General features: G+C 56.5%; 1 protein-coding gene and 1 pseudogene across 2 annotated transcripts in view; both read right to left on the minus strand.

Moving 5' to 3' along the window:
* ppp1cb (protein phosphatase 1, catalytic subunit, beta isozyme) overlaps positions 1–19670 on the minus strand; it is a 222382-nt gene that overhangs the window by 82135 nt on the left and 120577 nt on the right. The window contains exons 1-2 of one of the 2 annotated variants that reach the window (XM_072500130.1): positions 9698–9788; positions 2365–2496 (exon numbers count right to left, since the gene is read on the minus strand). In XM_072500130.1, coding sequence (XP_072356231.1) covers positions 2365–2496; positions 9698–9773 — 208 coding nt within the window. In that variant the 5' untranslated portion in view covers positions 9774–9788. Of the gene's footprint in view, positions 1–2364; positions 2497–9697; positions 9789–19670 lie in introns of those variants that run through there. The other variant, XM_072500131.1, reaches the window with a different exon arrangement.
* On the minus strand, positions 7947–8963 carry LOC140411253 (uncharacterized; annotated as a pseudogene).

Consider the following 19670-nt stretch of genomic DNA (forward strand, 5'->3'; position numbering starts at 1 on the left):
AAAAAAAAATCAACCAAGAGGGGTTGATCTATCTCCCCAAATCACTGATTGATCCCAAATTTTCAGGAATGCAGAAAGCAGTTTAGAAATTCGTTACATTATCCAAGAGAATTATTCCTATTCAACTAAAATTCCAACTCAATTCTTGAACAACGTGCTCCCTACCAATGATATTGTCCTCCATAAATGCTTTACCATTTGAGTTCCTGAAATTGATACCACTATCTTACTGACAAAATTGATTTCAAAGGTCACAATCTGATTCCTTCATGGCTGCTTAATGGTTCTCCGAAGATGATTTAATCATATGTTCACTGAAAAAAATCCAGCTGCTATTTGTGAAATAAAGCCAACTTTAAAACAAGATTTTGTCCATAATATACAAAGCTTAAGGGTATTTTTCTGTGATTCTGGGAAGTCCAGCTCCAATTCAGAAACAAAACTAAACACTTGATTCAGATGTATTAAACACGGAATAAATGAATTTACAGTCAGGTTTCCCTGACCCAATACTTGGCAGTGTAATAAGCAACATTGTTATACCAATTATGGTACGCCTAAAATCAGCAGATATGTAGTCTATTAGGTCTTGGAAAGCAAGTCTAAACTTTTGTTTTTATTATTCATTCACAAGATGTCAGGGTCGCTGGAAAATACATTTATTGCTCTTCCAGAGGTGGCGTTGAGCTGATGAAGTCCCGGTGAAGGCGAATAATTCTCAGTATTATTATGGAGTTAGTTCCAGGATTTTCACCCAGCTCTGAATGATATTTTTCCCAAGTCTTAATAGCATGTGACTTGGAAGGGACCTTCAAAGTGGTCCTTTGCATTTGCTCTTACGACCTTTGACCTCCCAGGCATTGCGGTTACGGTTTTGGAAGGTGCTATTTACGTGTACTTTTTAAAAAGACACATCATTTTGAAAAGACAAGTTGTTTCGGCAAAATAAATAATTGAAGTGTTACAAGGAAGGGCAGGCTGTTGAGTATTACAACATAGTCCAAGCCAGAGCTCATGGAGAGGAGGAAGGCCGATGTCTTGGTCTTCGCCTCTCTGATTGCACAGCGGCAAATTTGGATGGAGTGGCGGTCAGCATCGCCACCGGGGGTAGTGGCTTGATTGGGTTACTTGTACGACTTTCTGCGATTAGAGAAGATAAAGTATGAGTTAAGGGGCTCTTCAGAGGGATTTGAGGAAAGGTGGGGAATGTTTGTGACTGTGTTCGAGGGGCTGTTCATCGCGGGGGAGGGGGTTGAAATGGAAAAAAATGAAAAATGAAATAAAAAAGGGGAAAAGTCTGTACAGACTGTATAGTTGATTGTTGGGGAGTATGTTTCCCGGGGTGTTTATTCGCTGTAACCTGTTTTGACATATGTTTGTAATAAAATGCATTTTCTGTTTTGGAGTCCTATACACTTGTGTTCCAAAGGTATTTTAGTAAAATTGTAAGATATACAGTAATTATATTACCAATTCTCTTGGATAATGTCATTTGACATTTCTGGATAGCATTTGTACGTTAATTTTTTGCTGCAGCTATTGCACTATTAGACTGTTTAAGACATTTAAAACAGGCATTGGTAATGTTATAATATAATCTTTATTAGTGTCACAAGTAGGCTTACATTAATACTGCAATGAAGTTACTGTGAAATTACTGTATATCTTACAATTTTACTAAAATGACATTGGAACACAAGTGTATAGAACATCAAAACAGCATTGGCATCAAGTGGCCGGACTATATTATAACACAACACTTGACATACCTCGACTGCAAGGTAGACAAACCACTGGCTCCCAGGTTTCTAATCTTATTCAAGAGATGCACAAAAGTCATCTTGTTTCACTTACCTCATAATTTATGCTTCCCAACATTCTTGGAGAAGGGTTTATGAATGTGTTTTCTTTTTCATTATCCTTTTTCCTGGAAGACGAAACTGACTATGCAATGAAAGGAAATCACTGGCAAAATTCTGACAGATTCTTGCCCTCCAGAGTAATAGGTGTAAATGCTGGGGAACAAATTCCTCTTTAGGCACTCAGCGTCAATACCAAGTATCAAATACAACAGGAGCCAAAAGAAAGATCACTTTCATTTGGACACAAGATATGTCAGAACTGGCCCAGAGCATTACTGCCTGCTCTTTTTATGGGCTACGGCAGCATGGTCGGCACAGGCTTGGAGGGCCGAAGGGCCTGTTCCTGTGTTGTACTTTTCTTTGTTCTTTGTATTTCCATTTTGCATGCTACACATTTGGTCTCGAAGGATGAATTTTACTGAATTTGAGACCTTTATCTATTAGGAAACTAGCCATGATCACATTGATCAAAAGTCCAAAGTAACAGCTAATGTTGCCTTACCACAGATCTTTAATGGTGCCTCCAATTCCAAAAGGATAGGTTGACTGAGAAAGATCTCTCTTGATTTTATACATAGGCCTCGAACTTCAGCCTCAGTCATCTGTACAATTTTTCCAGGGCGGCATCCTCGTACTGAAAGAGAGCAAGAAATAAATGTGATCAGAGATGACATGGAGAAGACTATTCTGTTGATTGGTAGCTTTCAAAGGTCCATTGACAGTCTCATTCCCAACCACATTCCATAACCATTTTTTTCTTTAAATACTTATTTACATTACGTTAAAAAGTTATGGACAATTCAAGTTATGGACAATTCTATGTCCTAACAGCTCTATGTGCAAAAAGATTTTTTTTTGTTCCTTTCCTGATGTTCAATTTTTGCATTCAGGTTTCTGACTCACTGACCTGTAAGAAATAGTTGTTGCTATTTACCTAATGGAAAGCCTCCAAATTTGAACATGTAATATATCACTGTTCTACTGATGAGAGCCCCAGTTTCGCTAAAGATCTTTCTCATCATTTCAGTGAATTCTCCATCTCCTAACACAGTCAACCTCAACAACATTCATTAAGAAGGGTGTCCAAAATGAGATGTAACATTCTAACTGCCCAACAAATATGGAGTACAGTTTAACCTTACCTTTGGTCTTGTACCTTTGGGTTTTTAGAAAACCCAAGATCCCTAGTTTTAACTAAGATAGTGCAGTTCTCTCCTTTTTAAACCATGGCAAGCAACCCGATTTGAAAACAGACCCATTTCCCATTTGGCAACTGCGTTTTTAAAATTGTTCGGCACTTTTATAACCTTCCCTGCTGACACATCAAACTCATGCGGGACAGAAAAATGGTCACTCCTCTCAATGCTGTTTCACAATAACAATCACCCAATTCCAGGATTTGCAATGGGGACAGCCGTATTTAATAGCGGTTTAACAATATTGACAAGAGTGTAATTATATAGACAATGTAATTATGTGCAACATACGTATGGCAATACACCACAGGTGCCATATCAATGTGAAAAACAACTAAAACACTATGCCGTACATACAATTTACTGTGAAGCCTCCTTATATTATAGCCTCTATTTTGGAGTTATCTTGCACATTATTCTTCTGTTTTGAACACAAATAGGAGCAAGCATTGGCTATTTGGCCACTCTAGTCTTCTCTGCCATTCATTAAGATCATGGCTGATATACTTTAACCAGACCTTCCCATACTGCCCCTGCACAGGATTTCTTAAGTATTCAAAGATCTATCGACTTCAAAATATCCAACGGCTGAGCATCTACAGCTCTCTGGTGCTGCAAACGGTTTGTTCATCCACCTTTATCGACACAGGCACCGAGAATCTTATTCCTGTTGGATATGGACAAAGGCTGAGGCTGCTCCAGCGCTGCACAGAAATAGAGGTTGGCCATATGACCCCTCGAGCCTGCTCCTCCATTCAATATCATGGCTGATCTCATATAGAATTTACAGTGCAGAAGGAGGCCATTCAGCCCATTGTCTGTACCGGCTCTTGGAAAGAGCACTCTACCCAAGGTCAACACCGCCACCCTATCCCCATAACCCAGTAACCCCACCCAACACTAAGGGCAATTTTGGACACTAAGGGCAATTTATCATGGCCAATCCACCTAACCTGCACATCTTTGGACTGTGGGAGGAAACCGGAGCACCCGGAGGAAACCCACGCAGATACGGGGAGGATGTGCAGACTCCGCACAGACTGTGACCCAAGCCGGGAATCGAACCTGGGACCCTGGAGCTGTGAAGCAATTGTGCTATCCTCAATGCTACCGTGCTGATCTGGCCTTAACCCAAAGACTCCCTCGTCAATCTAAGATTTTACTCAACCTTGAAGATATTAAACAACCTAGCCACTGCTCTCTGGAGAAGAGAATTCCAAACACTAGCGACCCTCAAGAGAAACACAATTCCTCTCATCTCCATCTTAAATGGGAGACCTGTTAGTTTGAAACTGTGCCCCCTCATTCTACATTTCTGCACAAAGTAAACATCCTCTCAGCATCTACCCTGTCAAACCCCTTCAGAATTTCAATAAGATCATTTCTCATTCTTCTAAATTCCAATAGAGTAAAGGTCCAACCTGCTCAACTTTTCCTCTTAAGACACATAGCCACACCCTCCTTTCCCTGACCACTAAACGGATCGGCATCACTACCTAACCCAAGGGTTTGTTTCTTGAATCAACGTCCAAGTAACATCTCCTTCCCAGATTGCTCCGCAATGCCTGCACCTTTAACTCTAGCTCAAAGATGCTAAGCTGAAATTCATTGAGTTGCAGACACTTAAATGCAGGTGTAGCTGTCTGGGATCATGTTCTCCTTTTGCCATTTATTTGCCATCTGGTTTCTCCTTTTGCCATCTGGTTTCTCAGCTCAGATCTGCCCAACAGCCAAAAGTGTATTGAAGATTTGCTAGGCATGTTAAATTTATTGCAGTGTCCATCTTTTAACAACATTGCCTTTTAAAAACCCCACAAAAATTCCTGACACTCATGCATCAAAGATGGGGCAACACAGTAGCACAGTGGTTAGCACAGTTGCTTCACAGCTCCAGGGTCCCAGGTTCAATTCCCGGCTTGGGTCACTGTCTGTGCGGAGTCTGCACGTTCTCCCTGTGTTTGCGTGGGTTTCCTCCGGGTGCTCCGGTTTCCTCCCACAGTCCAAAGATGTGCGGGTTAGGTGGATTGGCTGTGCTAAATTGTCCTTAGTGTCCAAAAATGGTTAGGTGAGGTTACGGGGATAGGGTGGAAGCGTGGGTATAGGGTGGAGGTGTAGACTTGGGTAGAGGTATGGAGTTGGGTAGGGTGCTCTTTCCAAGTGCCGGTGCAGGCTCGATGGGCCGAATGGCCTCCTTCTGCACTGTAAATTCTATGATGAAAAGCACAGGCCCGAGCCTGCCTCATGGAACAAGAAAATCACGGGTACTCGTATAGAATTAGCAAATTCCTTGGAATAATTTCCCTTGAGTACAAACGTCGAGAGGAAATTATTTTCTATCATTAGTATTTCTCTTGCTTTTATAAAAAAAAATCAACATCCTTCCCTATAAACCACGCCAGTAAATAAATAGACAGCTTCCCAGCTTTGGGGCAAGGTGACTTCTGGAGAGTCCCAGGGCTGAAATCGTCCCAACTTTCTGAGATGATGCCACTCTGGGATGTCCAGAGCAGTCCTCCATCAGTGGGGTGAGCTAGTGAAGGAGACCTTAATGCGGGGGGGGTTTGTCACTCCAAACCTTTCTATCCCCTGTAGCAAATTATGTATATCATGTAGAGAAGACAGATAACAGAATAAAAGCAAATTACTGCGGATATTGGAAATGCTGGAATCAGAAGGTCTGACAGCATCTGTGGAGAGAAAAAGAGCAGAGGGAAAGACCAATATTGAGAGTCTGGATGACTCTTTGTCAGAGCTGAAGAGAACTGGAAATAGAACGAGATCTAGACTTGTGTGTGTATGGGGGTGTGGCTAGAGGACCAGCGACAGGGGAGGCTGGGAAGAGATTGACAGAGATGTCATGGACAAAAAGACAAAGGGAATGTAAATAGTGGTGATCATGGCTAAGAAAGTAAGAAGTCTTACAATACCAGGTTAAAGTCCAACAGGTTTGCTTCAAATCACTAGCTTTGAAGGATCAGTGCTCCGAAAGCTAGTGATTTGAAACAAACCAGTTGGACTTTAACCTGGTGTTGCAAAACGTCTTACTGTGCTCACCCCAGTCCAATGCCGGCATCTCCACATCATGGCTAAGAAAGATGCTGATAGTGGCACATGAAGAGATCAGAATGTAGTAATGGCAGAACAAATGGCGTGTCAAAAGGACAATCTGGAACAAATGGTTCTAGTGGGGTGGGGTGAGAGGAGGGGAGACGGTGGTAAGGGAAAACCAAGATGGAAAGCGGGGATGGAAAAATGAATCAATGGAAGAAATAAAATAAATATATAGAAATAAAAATGGGATGAAGGTGGAGGAGAGAGTTCACAGTCTGAATTTGTTGATTTTAAATCTGGAAAGCTATGATGTGCCTAATCGGAAGAGGAGGTGCTGTTCCTCAGTTTGCTTTGGGCTTCACTGGAACAATGCAGCAGGTCAAGGTTGGCAAACATGTGGACATGAGAGCAGGATGGTGTGTTAAAACGGCAAGTGAAAGGAAGGTCTGGGTCCTGCTTGTGGACAGACCAAAGGTATTCTGCAAAACAGTCACCCAGTCTGCATTTAGTCTCTCCAAAGTAGAGTAGATGGCATGGCAAACAGCGAATGTAATAGGCCAAACTGAAGGAGGTGCACATGAAGCATGTCTTCACCTAAAAAGCCATGATGTGGAGATGCCGGCGTTGGACTGGGGTGAGCACATTAAGTCTTACAACACCAGGTTGAAGTCCAACAGGTTTGTCTCGAATCACTAGCTTTCGGCGCACTGCTCCTTCCTCAGGTGAATGACTTCACCTGAGGAAGGAGCAGTGTTCCGAAAGCTAGTGATGCGAAACAAACCTGTTGGACTTTAACCTGGTGTTGTAAAACTTCTTACTGTGTTCACCTGAAAAGAAAAGTGTGTTTAGGCCCTTGAATGGTGAGCAGGGAGAAGGTAAAGGTGCAGGTGTTGCACCTTCTGCAATTGCCTAGGAAGGTGCTGTGGGAAGAGGGCGAGTTGTTAGGGTAATGGTGGAGTGAGCCAGTGTATCCAGAGGGATCGGTGGTCGCTGTGGAATTCTGACAGGGGGAGTGAAAGGAAGATGTGTTTGGTTGCGGCAGCATCCTGACAGAGGACGATCCTTTAAATGTGGAGGCATCTGCGGGAGTCGGTGGGCTGAAAACGGAATGGGTAGGTTCAGAAGCCACACAAGCAAAATCCATTTTAAGGAAACACAAGGGATCTTAAAAATTATTTGTTCAGCATAGGGTTATTTTTCTCAATTGGCTCATTATCTATAGATACTTTACATTATGGTTCTCACATCATTTTGCATTGTAATTTATCAGAAAGATTTATAGGACGATTAAATTGGCATTGTGCGAACCTGAGGGTCAAGTACAAACTATGAACTTCAGGACTTTTCACGCAGTCCCAGCAATGTTTGAAAAAAACGGCACGGTAGCACAGTGGTTAGCACTGTTACTTCACAGCTCCAGGGTCCCAGGTTCGATTCCCGGCTTGGGTCACTGTCTGTGCGGAGTCTGCACGTTCTCCCCGTGTCTGCGTGGGTTTCCTTCGGGTGCTCCGGTTTCCTCCCACAGTCCAAAGACGTGCAGGTTAGGTGGATTGGCCATGCTAAATTGTCCTTAATGTTCAAAGGGGTTTGGTGGGGTTGCTGGGTTTAAAATGAGGGTGCTCTTTCCAAGGGCCGGTGCAGGCTCGATGGGCTGAATGGCCTCCTTCTGCACTGTAAATTCTATGTCTATGTAAACAATGCAAAAATCCGATCATGTCTTCATTCACTATGATGATAAGAAATCAGGACAGGATGCGTTACGGTCCAGAGGTCAATAGTTCATATTTTGGAGATACAAAGTAAACTGAAACTAAATGTTATGTTGGTAATATTATTTTTATTGCACGTAGATTAACTTCGAAAATAAAGGCTCATTTAATCTCAGTAGTAGCACTCTTGCCCAAGTCCGATTTGTAGGTTGAGTTCTTGAAACTGGCTGGTAATTCTGATCATCTTCGCTGTCCGACAATGTGTCGGCCGTTGCAGAGTCCATGTTATACTTTTTTAACAAGTATGTATCAGGTATAATATCAACTTGAACTGGCATTTTAAAAAATTCTCTTCCGTTTTTTTTTTAAAAAGATAAGCTGTTCTTACATGTTTCCAATTACTTTTCTTTTTGTATTCCAATATTGTCTGTTCAGTAAGTTGTCAAGACCAAAATGACCCATTTCAGGAGATGTTGGAGACAGGTCAGATGAGACTGGGATAAGTTCTCAAGAAGTAGGTTTCCAAGTCTGGAGGAACTGGTCGAAAATACTTTGGGTTCCAAACTTGCTCAGCATCTGCACTCTCTGTAAGAACATTGTTCACGACTTGCTCGGTAATAAGGTGTCTTACAGGTGGGGATTATTTTTCGAAGACTTGGAGAAAGATGATCGTATTCAGCATGGAACCACTTGCCACCCAGTAAGCCCAACATGCCGAAAAATCCACAGCCAAGAGAACTTTGGATATCTCAACTTTGCGGTCATATACTTCTGGACTTCATTACTGTTGCAGCTCGGTGATTGCTTGATAAAGAACATTATTGAGTGTTCTCATTCAGATAGTGTCCTGCATCTTGTGTTGAGGTGTCAATATGTTCTCAAAATTGGAGGGCGTGTGTAGCAGTTATAATTCTAGTGTAGGGTTTTCATACGAAAATAACTTATTTGTTTTGGGGAGGAATTTCTTTCGAGGGATTTTCTTTGCATAGACAGACAAATAGTTTGCACGTTCCACTCACCAGCAGGCCCTACAATTTGCAGCAGTCAGCAAACGCCACACCTGCAGTGCGCTCACCATTCCAATGGGCCGGTTGGGAAGACACTGAGTGGGGTGTAAAAGCCTGCAACCCTGCCAGCTTGTCCATCGCTGTCACATGAGGAGTGGGTGAGGAGCGCGGGTGGAAAGGAAGTTTACTTCTGCCGGGAACTCCCCTTATAAGAGAAAAAACACTTTCCCCTTCAACATCCTGGCAACTGGCATCGTTGTTCTCCCCCAGCAGGCCTGGCCATTGCTTCCCAGGTGCATTATCATCACTGATGAGAAGAGCTGCAAACTTACACTTGCCACCTCAAGATCTCATAACATTATGCAAAGAAAAGCAGAAGATCTGTCCCCAATGTCATGGCTGATATTTATTAGGACCTTGCGGTGCAGAAAACTAGCTTCTACATTTTCTTACAAGTGACTACAACAGTGGCTGCCTTAAAGAACTAGAAAGTAGCGCCTTTGCAAGATTCGCCAAATCCGGTGGTAAAGGCAGTTCACCAGCAGCTTGCCCAGCATTGTGATACTAATCATTCAAAACTAGCTCTGCTGGATGGACACGTCATTTGTATGTCTGACACCAAGCTGTCAAAGCAACTGCTCCAGTTGGAGCTCGGTCATGGCAGGACACTCTCAGGAGGATAGTGGAAATGCTTTAGGGATGTCCTTTAAGCTTCCCTGAACAGAGCAAATATCCTCACCAACTCATGGAAGACCTTGGATTGTGACCAATCAAAATGGAGGAGGTTTGTTCGAAAAGACACTGCACACATTGAGAAACTTTGCTGGGAAAGGGCAGAGACAAACTGGAGGCATCAGAGAGGGCACACAAACCTCCAAACAACTCATCTACGGGACCCTTCAGAAGCACCACCTGCCCCACATGTGGCAGAGTCTGCAGATCACTCATTGGACTTATCAGCCATCTCAGAACCCATCGAACTGGAGTGGAGGCAAGCCATCCTCGATCCCGAGGGACTGCCTAAGGGGGAGACAACATTTCAAAATTAAGACATTGGTTGTAAGTGTTTTAAAACATACTGAAAATGTAAAAAGTGCCCAACACAAGTTTGTTCTTTCTTTGCTTCGGATTGGGACGTTGTGCGCTTGTTTAAGCGCCATGCCAGGGCTTGGGCACATAATTGTGACTGACATTTTAAGGCAGTACTGAACAAGGTGTTGCTTTCAAGGAGGTTCTGCCTTTTGGACGAAATGTTAAGCTGAGGTCCTGCCTGCCTGCTCGAGTTGGTGTGAGATATCCTGTGACAGGGAGCTCTTTCAATATACTAACATTATGTACCTATCAAATAACACAATCAAAACACTGAATGCAATCATATTTGCACTTTTGTGGGCTCCTTCCGTACTGCATTTGCCAGAAAGTGACTAACCTCAAGAATAATTCATTGGCTAGTGAAAGAAGTATCACAGTGGGCTAAACTGCTTGTAATGCAGAACAAGGCCAGCAGCACGAGTTCAATTCCTGTTCCGGCCTCCCCGAACAGGTGCTGGAATGTGGCGACTAGTGGCTTTTCACAGTAACTTCATTGAAGCCTACTTGTGACAATAAACGATTATATTATTATAATATATGTATATATATATATATATATATATATATGAATTCATATATGTTCTTTCTTATCCTCAATATACAACTTCATGGATTTTGTAGGGAGAAAATTCCACATAGTTGACTATGTGTGGTAGACACATGGCAGGGCGCACAAGGCAGAGAGAGATGGGGGGAGCAGGGAAAAAGGGAAAGATGGAAACTAGGAAGAGCGAGGAAGAGAGAGGCTCGGAGCGGGCGAGAGAGAGAATGACTCAGAGAGAGCAAGAGAAAGGGAGGGAGACTTGGAGAGAGAGAGAGAGAGAGAGAGAGAGAGAGAGAGAGAGAGAGACGAGGAAGACTTTGAGTGAGTGCGAGAGGAGGAGGAGGGAGGGAGGGAGACGGGGGTGGGGGGGTGGGGGATAGAGAGACAGGGGGAAAGAGAGACCGGGGGGGGGGGGGAAAGAGAGACGGGGGGGGGGGGGGGGAAAGAGAAACGGGGAAGGGGAGGAGAGACGGGGGGGGGGGGGGGGAAGAGAGACGGGGGGGGGGAAGAGAGACGGGGGGGGGAAGAGAGACGGGGGGGGAGAAGAGAGATGGGGGGGGGGGGAAGAGAGACGGGGGGGGGGGGGAAGAGAGACGGGGGGTGGGGGGAAGAGAGACGGGGGGTGGGGGGAAGAGAGACGGGGGGGGGGAAAGAGAGACGGGGGGGGGGGAAAGAGAGACGGGGGGGGGAAAGAGAGACGGGGGGGGGAAAGAGAGACGGGGGGGGAAAGAGAGACGGGGGGGGAAAGAGAGACGGGGGGGGGGGGGGAAAGAGAGACGGGGGGGGGGGGGGAAAGAGAGACGGGGGGGGGGAAGAGAGACGGGGGGGGGGGGGGAAGAGAGACGGGGGGGGGGGAAGAGAGACGGGGGGGAAGAGAGACGGGGGGGGGAAGAGAGACGGGGGGGGAAGAGAGACGGGGGGGAAGAGAGACGGGGGGGGGAAGAGAGACGGGGGGGGGGAAGAGAGACGGGGGGGGGAAGAGAGACGGGGGGGGGGGAAGAGAGACGCGGGGGGGAAAGAGAGACGGGGGGGGAAAAGAGAGACGGGGGGGAAAAAGAGAGACGGGGGGGGGGGAAAGAGAGACGGGGGGGGGAAAGAGAGACGGGGGGGGGAAAGAGAGACGGGGGGGGGGGGGGGAAGAGAGACGGGGGGGGGGGGGGGAAGAGAGACGGGGGGGGGGAAGAGAGACGGGGGGGGGGGGGGGGAAGAGAGACGGGGGGGGGGAAAGAGAGACGGGGGGGGGGGAAAGAGAGACGGGGGGGGGGGAAGAGTGACGGGGGGGGGGGGGGGAAGAGAGACGGGGGGGGGGGCGGAAGAGAGACGGGGGGGGGAGAGAGACGGGGGGGGGAGAGAGATGGGGGGGAGAGAGACGGGGGGGAGAGAGACGGGTGGGGGGGGAGAGACCGGGGGGGGAGGGGGGGGAGAGAGACGGGTGGGGGGGAGAGAGACGGGGGGGAGAGAGACGGGGGGGGAGAGAGACGGGGGGGGAGAGAGACGGGGGGGAGAGAGACGGGGGGGAGAGAGACGGGGGGGAGAGAGACGGGCGGGAGAGAGACGGGGGGGAGAGAGACGGGCGGGAGAGAGACGGGGGGGAGAGAGACGGGGGGGAGAGAGACGGGGGGGGAAGAGAGACGGGGGGGGAAGAGAGACGGGGGGGAAGAGAGACGGGGGGGAAGAGAGACGGGGGGGGGGAAGAGAGACGGGGGGGGGGGGAAGAGAGACGGGGGGGGGAAGAGAGACGGGGGGGGGAAAGAGAGACGGGGGGGGAGAGAGACGGGGGGGGGAGAGAGACGGGGGGGGGAGAGAGATGGGGGGGAGAGAGAGATGGGGGGGAGAGAGACGGGGGGGAGAGAGACGGGTGGGGGGGGAGAGACCGGGGGGGGAGGGGGGGAGAGAGACGGGTGGGGGGGGAGAGAGACGGGGGGGAGAGAGACGGGCGGGAGAGAGACGGGGGGGAGAGAGACGGGGGGGAGAGAGACGGGGGGGAGAGAGACGGGGGGGGAGAGAGACGGGGGGGGAAGAGAGACGGGGGGGAAGAGAGACGGGGGGGGGAAGAGAGACGGGGGGGGGGAAGAGAGACGGGGGGGGGAAGAGAGACGGGGGGGGGGAAGAGAGACGGGGGGGAAAGAGAGACGGGGGGGGAAAAGAGAGACGGGGGGGGGAAAGAGAGACGGGGGGGGGGGAAAGAGAGACGGGGGGGGGAAAGAGAGACGGGGGGGGGGGGGGGAAGAGAGACGGGGGGGGGGGGGGGAAGAGAGACGGGGGGGGGGGAAAGAGAGACGGGGGGGGGGGAAGAGTGACGGGGGGGGGGGGAAGAGAGACGGGGGGGGGGCGGAAGAGAGACGGGGGGGGAGAGTGACGGGGGGGGGAGAGAGACGGGGGGGGGAGAGAGATGGGGGGGGAGAGAGACGGGGGGGAGAGAGACGGGTGGGGGGGGAGAGACCGGGGGGGGAGGGGGGGAGAGAGACGGGGGGGGGGGGGAGAGAGACGGGGGGGAGAGAGACGGGGGGGGAGAGAGACGGGGGGGGAGAGAGACGGGGGGGAGAGAGACGGGGGGGAGAGAGACGGGGGGGAGAGAGACGGGCGGGAGAGAGACGGGGGGGAGAGAGACGGGCGGGAGAGAGACGGGGGGGAGAGAGACGGGGGGGAGAGAGACGGGGGGGAGAGAGACGGGGGGAGAGAGGCGGGGGGGGGAGAGAGACGGGGGGGGGAGAGAGACGGGGGGGAGAGAGACGGGGGGGAGAGAGACGGGGGGGAGAGAGACGGGGGGGAGAGAGACGGGGGGGAGAGAGACGGGGGGAGAGAGACGGGAGGGAGAGAGACGGGAGGGAGAGAGACGGGAGGGAGAGAGACGGGGGGGGAGAGAGACGGGGGGGAGAGAGACGGGGGGGGAGAGAGACGGGGGGGAGAGAGACGGGGGGGAGAGAGACGGGGGGGGAGAGAGACGGGGGGGAGAGAGACGGGGGGGAGAGAGACGGGGGGGAGAGAGACGGGGGGGAAAGAGACGGGGGGGAAAGAGACGGGGGGGGAGAGAGACGGGGGGGAGAGAGACGGGGGGGAGAGAGACGGGGGGGGGGAGAAAGACGGGGGGGGGGGGGAGAGAGACGGGGGGGGGGGGGAGAGAGACGGGGGGGGGAGAGAGACGGGGGGGGGGAGAGAGACGGGGGGGGGGAGAGAGACGGGGGGGGGGAGAGAGACGGGGGGGGGGGAGAGAGACGGGGGGGGGAGAGAGACGGGGGGGGGAGAGAGAGACAGGGGGGGGAGAGAGACGGGGGGGAGAGAGACGGGGGGGAGAGAGACGGGGGGAGAGAGACGGGGGGAGAGAGGCGGGGGGGGGAGAGAGACGGGGGGGAGAGAGACGGGGGGGAGAGAGACGGGGGGGAGAGAGACGGGGGGGAGAGAGACGGGGGGAGAGAGACGGGAGGGAGAGAGACGGGAGGGAGAGAGACGGGAGGGAGAGAGACGGGAGGGAGAGAGACGGGGGGGGAGAGAGACGGGGGGGGAGAGAGACGGGGGGGAGAGAGACGGGGGGGAGAGAGACGGGGGGAGAGAGACGGGGGGAGAGAGACGGGGGGGAGAGAGACGGGGGGGAGAGAGACGGGGGGGGGGAGAAAGACGGGGGGGGTGGAGAGAGACGGGGGGGGGGGGGGGGGAGAGAGACGGGGGGGGGGAGAGAGACGGGGGGGGGGGGGAGAGAGACGGGGGGGGGGGGGGGAGAGAGACGGGGGGGGGGAGAGAGACGGGGGGGGGGGAGAGAGACGGGGGGGGGGAGAGAGAGACAGGGGGGGGAGAGAGACGGGGGGGGGGGGAGAGAGACGGGGGAGGGGGGGGGGGGGGAGAGACGGGGGGGTGAGACGGGGGGGGGGGGAGGAGAGACGGGGGGCGGGGGGTGAGAGATGGGGGGGGGGTGAGAGACGGGGGGGCGGTGAGAGACGGGGGGGGTGAGAGACGGGGGGGGTGAGAGACGGGGGGGGTGAGAGACGGGAGGGGGGAAGAGAGAGACGGGGGGAGAAGAGTGAGACGGGGGGGGGGAAGAGAGAGACGCGGGGGGGGGGGAAAGAGAGAGACGGGGCGGGAAAGAGAGAGACGGGGGGGGGGAAGAGAGAGACGGGGGGGAGAAGAGAGAGACGGGGGGGAGAAGAGAGAGACGGGGGTGGGGAAGAGAGAGACGGTGGGGGGGAAGAGAGAGACGGGGGGGAAGAGAGAGACGGGGGGGGGGGGGGGAAGAGAGAGACGGGGGGGGGGGGAAGAGAGAGACGGGGGGGGGGGAAAGAGAGACGGGGGGGGGGGAAAGAGAGACGGGGGGGGGAAGAGAGACGGGGGGGGGGGGGAAGAGACGGGGGGGGGGTGGAGAGAGACGGGGGGGGGGAAGAGAGACGGGGGGGGGGGGAAGAGAGACGGGGGGGGGGGGGAAGAGAGACGGGGGGGGGGGAAGAGAGACGGGGGGGGGGAAGAGAGACGGGGGGGGGGGAAGAGAGACGGGGGGGGGGAGAAGAGAGACGGGTGGGGGAAGAGAGACGGGGGGGGAAGAGAGACGGGGGGGGGGGGGGGGGGGAAGAGAGACGGGGGGGGGGGGAAGAGAGAGACGGGGGGGGGGAAAGAGAGACGGGGGGGGGGGAAAAGAGAGACGGGGGGGGGGGGAAAGAGAGACGGGGTGGGGAAAAGAGAGACGGGGGGGGGGAAAGAGAGACGGGGGGGGGGGGAAAGAGAGACGGGGGGGAAAGAGAGACGGGGGGGGAAAAGAGAGACGGGGGGGGAAAGAGAGACGGGGGGGGGGGAAGAGAGACGGGGGGGGGAAAGAGAGACGGGGGGGGGGGGGAAAGAGAGACGGGGGGGGGGGGGGAAAGAGAGACGGGGGGGGGAAAGAGAGACGGGGGGGGAAGAGAGACGGGGGGGGAGAGAGACGGGGGGGGGGGGAGAGACGGGGGGGGGGGGGAGAGACGGGGAGGGGGGGGGAAGAGACGGGGGGGGTGAGACGGGGGGGGGGAGAGACGGGGGGGCGGGGGGTGAGAGACGGGGGGGTGAGAGACGGGGGCGGTGAGAGACGGGGGGGGGGGGGTGAGAGACGGGGGGGGGAAAGAGAGAGACGGGGGGGGGGGAAAAGAGAGAGACGGGGGGGGGGGAAAAGAGAGAGACGGGGGGGGAAAGAGAGAGACGGGGGGGGGGGAAAGAGAGAGACGGGGGGGGAAGAGAGAGACGGGGGGGAAGAGAGAGACGGGGGGGGAAGAGAGAGACGGGGGGGGGGAAGAGAGAGACGGGGGGGGGAAGAGAGAGACGGGGGGGGGGGAGAAGAGAGAGATGGGGGTAGAGAGAGATGGGGGTGGGGGAAGAGAGAGACGGTGGGGGGGAAGAGAGAGACGGGGGGGGGAAAGAGAGAGACGGGGGGGGAAAGAGAGAGACGGGGGGGGAAAGAGAGAGACGGGGGGGGGGAAGAGAGACGGACGGGGGGGGGGGGGGGAAGAGAGACGGACGGGGGGGGGGGGGGGGAAGAGAGACGGGGGGGGGGGATGAGAGAAACGGGGGGGGGGATGAGAGAAACGGGGGGGGGGGGAGAAGAGAGAGACGGCGTGGGGGGGGAAGAGAGAGACGGGGGGGGGGGAAAGAGAGAGACGGGGGGGGAAGAGAGAGACGGGGGGGGAAGAGAGAGGCGGGGGGGGAAGAGAGAGACGGGGGGGGAGAGAGAGACGGGGGGGGGGGGAAAGAGAGAGACGGGGGGGGGGGAAGAGAGAGACGGGGGGGGGGGAAGAGAGAGACGGGGGGGGGGGGAAGAGAGAGACGGGGGGGGGAAAAGAGAGAGACGGGGGGGGAGAAAGAGAGAGACGGGGGGGGGGGGAGAAAGAGAGAGACGGGGGGGAGGAAAGAGCGAGACGGGGGGGGGGGAAAGAGCGAGACGGGGGGGGGGGAAAGAGCGAGACGGGGGGGGGGGGGGAAAGAGCGAGACGGGGGGGGGGGAAAGAGCGAGACGGGGGGGGGAAAGAGCGAGACGGGGGGGGGGGAGAAGAGAGAGACGGGGGGGGGAAAGAGAGAGACGGGGGGGGGAAAGAGAGAGACGGGGGGGGAAAGAGAGAGACGGGGGGAAGAGAGAGACGGGGGGGGGGGAAGAGAGAGACGGGGGGTGGAAGAGAGAGACGGGGGGGGGAAGAGTGAGACGGGGGGGGGAAGAGTGAGACGGGGGGGGGAAAGAGAGAGACGGGGGGGGGGGGAAGAAAGAGACGGGGGGGGGGGGAAGAGAGAGACGGGGGGGGGGGAAGAGAGAGACGGTGGGGGGGGGAAGAGAGAGACGGGGGGGGGGAGAGAGAGACGGGGGGGGGGAGAAGAGAGAGACGGGGGGGGGAAGAGAGAGACGGGGGGGGAAGAGAGAGACGGGGGGGGAAAGAGAGAGACGGGGGGGGGAAAGAGAGAGACGGGGGGGGAAAGAGAGAGACGGGGGGTAAAGAGAGAGACGGGGGGGAAAGAGAGAGACGGGGGGGGGGAAAGAGGGAGACGGGGGGGGGGAAAGAGGGAGACGGGGGGAAAGAGGGAGACGGGGGGAAAAGAGGGAGACGGGGGAAAAGAGGGAGACGGGGGGGGGAAAGAGGGAGACGGGGGGGGGGTGGAAAAGAGAGAGACCGGGGGGGGGGGAAAGAGAGAGACCGGGGGGGGGAAAGAGAGAGACCGGGGGGGGGGGGGGGGGGGGAAAGAGAGAGACCGGGGGGGGGAAAGAGAGAGACCGGGGGGGGGGGGGGGGGAAAGAGAGAGACCGGGGGGGGGGGGGGGAAAGAGAGAGACCGGGGGGGGGGGGGGGAAAGAGAGAGACCTGGGGGGGGGGGGGGGGGGGAAGAGAGAGACGGGGGGGGGGGGGAAAGAGAGACGGGGGGGGGGGGGAAAGAGAGACGGGGGGGGGGGGGATGAGAGAAACGGGGGGGGGGGGGAGAAGAGAGACGGCGGGGGGGGGGGGGAAGAGAGAGACGGGGGGGGGAGAAGAGAGAGACGGGGGGGGGGAAAGAGAGAGACGGGGGGGGGGAAGAGAGAGATGGGGGGGGAAGAGAGAGACGGGGGGGGAAGAGAGAGACGGGGGGGGGGAAAGAGAGAGACGGGGGGGGGAAGAGAGAGACGGGGGGGGGAGAAGAGAGAGACGGGGGGGGGGAGAAGAGAGAGACGGGGGGGGGAAGAGACGGGGGGGGTGGAGCGAGACGGGGGGGGGGGGAAGAGAGAGAGATGGGGGGGGAGAGACGGGGGGGGGGGAGAGAGACGGAGGGGGGAGAAGAGAGACGGGGGGGGGAGAGTGACGGGGGGGGGGGAGAGTAACGGGGGGAGACACAGGGGGGGGGAAGGGAAGAGAGACGGGGGGAATAGAGACGGGGGGGGAAGAGAGACCGGGGGGGGAAGAGAGACCGGGGGGGGGAAGAGAGACCGGGGGGGGGGAAGAGAGACCGGGCGGGGGAAGAGAGACCGGGGAGGGAGGAGGGGGGGAAGATAGACGGGGGGGGGGGGAAAGAGAACAGAGACGGAGCGGGGGCAGAAAAGAGAGACGGGGGGGGGGGGGGGGGGGGAGGAGAGAGACGGGGGGGGAGGAGAGAGACGGGGGGGGGGTGGAGGAGAGAGACGGGGGGGAGGAGAGAGACGGGGGGGGGGGGAGGAAGAGAGACGGGGGGGGGGGGGGGGGAAGAGAGACAGGGAGGGGGGGGGGAAGAGAGACGGGGGGGGAGAGACGGGGGGGGGGGGGAGAGACAAGGGAGGGGGGGGGGGGAAGAGACGGGGGGGCGGGAGAGAGACGGGGGGGCGGGAGAGAGACGGGGGGGCGGGAGAGAGACGGGGGGGCGGGAGAGAGACGGGGGGGCGGGAGAGAGACGGGGGGGCGGGAGAGAGACGGGGGGGCGGGAGAGAGACGGGGGGGCGGGAGAGAGACGGGGGGGCGGGAGAGAGACGGGGGGGCGGGAGAGAGACGGGGGGGGCGGGAGAGAGACGGGGGGGCGGGAGAGAGACGGGGGGGCGGGAGAGAGACGGGGGGGCGGGAGAGAGACGGGGGGGGCGGGAGAGAGACGGGGGGGCGGGAGAGAGACGGGGGGGCGGGAGAGAGACGGGGGGGCGGGAGAGAGACGGGGGGGCGGGAGAGAGACGGGGGGGCGGGAGAGAGACGGGGGGGCGGGAGAGAGACGGGGGGGCGGGGAGAGAGACGGGGGGGCGGGAGAGAGACGGGGGGGCGGGAGAGAGACGGGGGGGCGGGAGAGAGACGGGGGGGGCGGGAGAGAGACGGGGGGGCGGGAGAGAGACGGGGGGGCGGGAGAGAGACGGGGGGGCGGGAGAGAGACGGGGGGGCGGGAGAGAGACGGGGGGGCGGGAGAGAGACGGGGGGGCGGGAGAGAGACGGGGGGGCGGGAGAGAGACGGGGGGGCGGGAGAGAGACGGGGGGGGCGGGAGAGAGACGGGGGGGGCGGGAGAGAGACGGGGGGGGCGGGAGAGAGACGGGGGGGCGGGAGAGAGACGGGGGAGGCGGGAGAGAGACGGGGGGGCGGGAGAGAGACGGGGGGGCGGGAGAGAGACGGGGGGGCGGGAGAGAGACGGGGGGCGGGAGAGAGACGGGGGGGCGGGAGAGAGACGGGGGGGGGGGGAAAGTGAGACGGGGGGGGGGGAAAGTGAGACGGGGGGGGAGAAAGTGAGATGGGGGGGGGGGGAGAAAAGTGAGACGGGGGGGGGAAAAGTGAGACGGGGGGGGGGGAAAAGAGAGGAGAGACGGGGGGGGAGTGAGACAGGGGGGGGGAAGAGACGGGGGAGAGAGACGGGGGGGGGGAAAGAGAGACGGGGTGGGGGAAAGAGAGACGGGGTGGGGGAAAGAGAGACGGGGGGGGGGGGAGAGAGACGGGGGGGGAGAGAGATGGGGGGGGGGGAGAGACGGGGGGGTGAAAGAGAGACGGGGGTGTGAAAGAGAGACGGGGGGGGTGAAAGAGAGACCGGGGGGGGGGGGGGGAGAGAGACGGGGGGGGGGGGGGAGAGAGACGGGGGGGGGGGGAGAGAGACGGGGGGGGGGGGGGAGAGACGGGGGGGGGGGGGGAGAGAGACGGGGGGGGGGGGAGAGACGGGGGGGGGAGAGACACGGGGGGGGGGAGAGAGACGGGGAGGGGGGAAGAGAGACGGGGGGGGGGAGAGAGACGGGGGGGGGGAGAGAGAGACGGGGGGGGGGGGGAGAGAGACGGGGGGGGGGAGAGAGACGGGGGGGGGAGAGAGACGGG

Source organism: Scyliorhinus torazame, chromosome 4 (genome assembly GCF_047496885.1).
Source record: "Scyliorhinus torazame isolate Kashiwa2021f chromosome 4, sScyTor2.1, whole genome shotgun sequence".
Lineage (NCBI taxonomy): Eukaryota > Metazoa > Chordata > Chondrichthyes > Carcharhiniformes > Scyliorhinidae > Scyliorhinus > Scyliorhinus torazame.